The sequence below is a fragment of the Vitis riparia genome, unplaced genomic scaffold (assembly GCF_004353265.1).
Source record: "Vitis riparia cultivar Riparia Gloire de Montpellier isolate 1030 unplaced genomic scaffold, EGFV_Vit.rip_1.0 scaffold355_pilon_pilon, whole genome shotgun sequence".
NCBI classification, from domain to species: Eukaryota; Viridiplantae; Streptophyta; class Magnoliopsida; order Vitales; family Vitaceae; genus Vitis; species Vitis riparia.
In genome coordinates, this window is record NW_023269671.1 from 261,659 (window position 1) to 265,934 (window position 4,276).

The 4,276-nt window shown below is 48.7% G+C and overlaps 1 protein-coding gene across 1 annotated transcript; it reads right to left on the reverse strand.

Moving 5' to 3' along the window:
- Positions 1 to 2,279: 2,279 nt before the first annotated feature.
- LOC117909789 lies at positions 2,280 to 3,881 on the reverse strand. Its single transcript, XM_034823839.1, has one exon. It carries the CDS (start codon positions 3,879 to 3,881, stop codon positions 2,280 to 2,282), a length of 1,602 nt encoding a protein of 533 aa, XP_034679730.1.
- Between the last annotated feature and the right edge of the window lie 395 nt (positions 3,882 to 4,276).

A 4,276-nucleotide genomic window follows, 5' to 3' on the forward strand; every position in this document is an offset into this window, starting at 1 on the left:
CAGGTGATGCTGCACTATGGAGGGGTCAAGGCCCGACATGTCCTCATATGACCATGCAAATACATCCAGGTATGACCTGAGCAGGTCAATCAACCTACTCCTCTCATCAGGAGATAGAGAAGAGCCAATCCTGATCTCCTGAGCTGATCTGGTGCCCCAAAATCTATCAACTCTGTGCTACCAGAAATGGGTGTGACTTTCTCGTCCTCTGTGTCAGAATCAAACTCTGACTGACCACCCAGTGGGTCATCCGTATCTCCATATCATCAACATCATATATATGTGTCGTGGGTGCTGGTGGTGCAATCAAAGGAAGATGCTGTGACACAGTCGAGTACTCGAAAATACTCATATCATTATTACCATCAGAAATATCATCAAAGCGGGTGACAAACCCGGACATAGTGTCAGAAGAAAGAGGTGGGTCCACAAGTCGGACGCTCCCTCAACAAAAGTAAAATCAGAAGTAATGACATCAAAGACTGACTCAGCATCAAGTACGGAAACTCCAGATATGTCAAAAGCAGAATGAGGCCCGCGTGGGGCTGCATCAAGGATACGATCAATGCCTATAAAATCCATATCATCAGTGTGGGCATCAGGAATAAAGTCATCCCCATCAATCTCGAGTACAGAAACTCCGAACATATCAAAAGCAGTATAGGGCCTGCGTGGGGCTGCATCGAAGATACGGCCTATGCCGATCATGTCCATCTCGTCAGTGCCATCTCCCAAATCCATAGGTAGGTCATAGTCAGGGACCTCCTCGGGGAAACACATAGAGAACACACTAGCTCGATCCGGTGATGGGGGCGCGACTATCATGGCACCAGGTGCCTCAGTAGTCCCGGTGTCCAAATGAATCTGACCCAAGGCCTGCTGGATGTCCTGAATCTCAACTGTCTCTGGAATGTGAACAGTCCCCTCTGTGCGAAGTGTATGCTCTGAACCCCTAATAAAGTAGTCGGCCAATTGGAAGGTGTATGGGAGGAGGGGATAATCAAATGGAATGCCAGACATGCGAGCCCTCACCTTATCCCTACGCAGCTGTGACATATAACGTGCATCAGCCTCTGTGGGGATGTAACCTAATCCGTAGGGCGTGTCGTGATCAATTGTGAAAGTAAACTCGTGGGACCCCTGCTGGCGGCGACCCAATCCCATACCAGGCAAATAAGACATGCCTCTCATCATGCTGAGCACCAAAGTGCTGCTATACTGGTCGAACGACATAGGTACCATATCTCTGCTGCCATCCTCTAAGCTGACAACCTGAACCTCATCGAACGTAAACCCGGTCAAATGTAAGTCATCCTCACTGTGACTGATATGTAACACTGGCTCAGACAAAGTGATAATATCTCTATCAGACTGTATCGTGATAATGCGCCCCTCGTGTATGAACTTCACCTTCTGATGGAGGGAAGATGGTATAACACCAGCCTCATGAATCCATGGGCAACCAAGAAGCAGGTTAAAGGATGACTGAATCCTTAAAACCTGAAATACTATGGAGTAACTAACTGGCCCGATCATGACATGTGTACTGAGTGTACCCATAACTGTCCTCTGTGTCCCATCATAAGCTCGAACAGTTTGTGTAGAAGCCTCAAAATCGGCTGGCGAAAACCCAAGTGCAATAGTAGTAACCAATGGACAGATGTTCAGGGCAGAACCATTGTCCAGCAGAACAGATGGCACCCGACGGCCTGAACAAACAACATCAATGAATAAGGGTCGAACATGATTTGATCCCTCTGGTGGCAAGTCATCATCAGAAAACACTATGCATGTAGTTCTATCAGCTGTCAACATGTGAATAAGCCCCTCTGGGGTAGTAGCAGTGTCAACCCTAATCTGGCTAAGGGCTCTGACCAATGCATCTCTGTGTGTACTAGATGAGGCCAAAAGGCTCCAAATAGATATGCGAGCTTGAGTAGTACGCAGTTGGCGTAATATCTCATCATCTTCCCTCTGAACCTCCTCTCTGGCAGCTATACCTGCAAATGGCCTGTCAACGAGTGGAGGTTGTGCTACCCTTCCACTCCGTGTAACTATCTAAACATCTCTATGAGGGGGCCTATATTCCTCTAGGAACAGAATGAAGGGTGTCATAGGTGGCACATGTTGTAAGTATACCGGTGGTATTGGAGGTGGCCCATAAATCTCGTCCGGGGTCAAACTGAATGGCCTGGGGATCTGCTGTCTAGGTATATATCCAACAAAATCTGACTCCTCATATAGACTGATCGGCTGAGGAGCCTCTCCATCCCAACCCATCATAAATATCCATCCCCTGCAAACTCAATCAAATGTACCCCTTCCGGGGGTGGAGGTACTGCTCTAGTGTCATGAGTAGGTAGCGGGTCTGTGGCCACACCCGGGCACCCTAAATCAACCAAGCCCTGATCTATCAAATCCTGAATGGCATGTCTCAATGCTGAACAACTGTCTGTATCATGGCCTGCTCTCTGATGGTAAGCACAGTGAAGATCTGTCCTGAATCCTGGGGGGGTAGGCTGTAGTGGTGGTCTAGGCGGTAGTGGGGCAATCAGTCCCCCCTCAACCAATCTCTGAAAAGCTCGGCTCAGTGGCATCCCAAGCTGTGTGAACTGTCTAACTGGCCTCGGTGGAGGCGGTGCTCTATACTGATGATGGAACTGCATAGGCGGCCTCTGGGGTGCCTGTGTAGCATATACCGGCTGTGGTGGCGGATGTAGATAAGTAAGCCCTACTGGCCTAATGGGAGCAACTGGTCTGTACTGATCATGTTGTATCATCTGATAAGGAGTGCCAAAAAATTGACTCTGAAACGGAGGACGACGTGAAGACCGGTGTCCTGTCATGCCAATAGTACCAACATCTGAGGGCCTGGGGCCTGATCCCGACTTTTTCCCCTTTGAGTCTGAAGGGGAAGAATCTGCCCATAAACCTCTAGATATACCCTCCTCAATACCATAGAGGGCCTGTACTAACGAGCCAAAGTCTGTCTGAGGGAAGCCCATGATATGCCTAGCAAAGCGGGGCTGAAGGCTACGCATAATCATACTGATCTGATCGCGCTCTAAAGGTCTATCAATAATCTGTGCTATCTTCTCCCTCCAACGGGAAATGAATGAAGTGACTGACTCATTCGGCCCCTGTCTGAGGGCCTCTAACTCTCTTCGGGATACATCCACTATAGTATTGAAAGAATACTGTCTAATAAACTCCTGTCCCAAATCAGCCCATGTCCTACGTCTCGAAGGGTCCAATGAGGCAAACCAACGCTGAGCAGCACCACTCAATGATAGAGGGAATAACATAATCATTTGTGCCTCATCCAGTCTATGCCCGCGCATAACAGTGCTGTATAGCTGCAAGTGAATACGGGGGCACCCTATCCCCGTGTATCTCTCAATGTCCGGCATGCGGAACTCAACAGGCAAAGCTGCTACTGGCAGATCATTATATCCATCCCACCTCATCATCCCATCAAAAACATGTAGTGATCTCATCCTCTGCTCAATCCTGTCAATCCGAGCCTGGGTATCATCAACAATCTGTGCCGGTGCTACAACAGAATGCGGCGTAGTCTCAGCCTGACCATGCAACACAAATGCTCCAGCCTGGGGAGCTGACTGAACCGGTGGTGGTGGTGGTGGTGGTGGTGGAACTATGTAGTCCTGCAGTATAGTAGGTCCAGATGGTCCAGATGGCCCAGATGGTGGTGGTGGTGGCGGTGGTGTAGTAGAGTCATGCAAGGTGCTCCCTGGAATCGGCAATGGCTGGGCCTGGTGCCCATCAATCCTCTGACCCAGTCCCAAGATAGCGTCCCTAAGTGATGCCATGGTATCAGTAATCTCAGCTAACTGGTCAACGGTAGCATACTGAGGGTCCATATCTCTATGATCTGGTATCTCCTCTAACCAGTCTATCTCCAATCCGGATCCAAGCTCGGGAACCCAGGTCGATCTCAATCAATAATCCTACAAAAGGAAAGGAGTACGTCAGTCCCCGTGACTATCAATCCTGACATCAAACTAGGAATGTATGACTAAAATCTTCTGAGAAAATGAATTGACATGTGATCTCAACAGCTAAACTAATATACGGTTCCACAGGCAGGAACGGGATTCTGACATAGTGATACCTCAAGGGTAATGTGGCTCAAAAGTCAAAAAAAGAGAAGAGGCAAGTCCTAAAAGACTAGATGACTGTACCCACAGGGATACGCAACCTAAGGTCCTAACTAACAATCAATCAACAATCAAAGTGACATGCTGGCCACGCATGG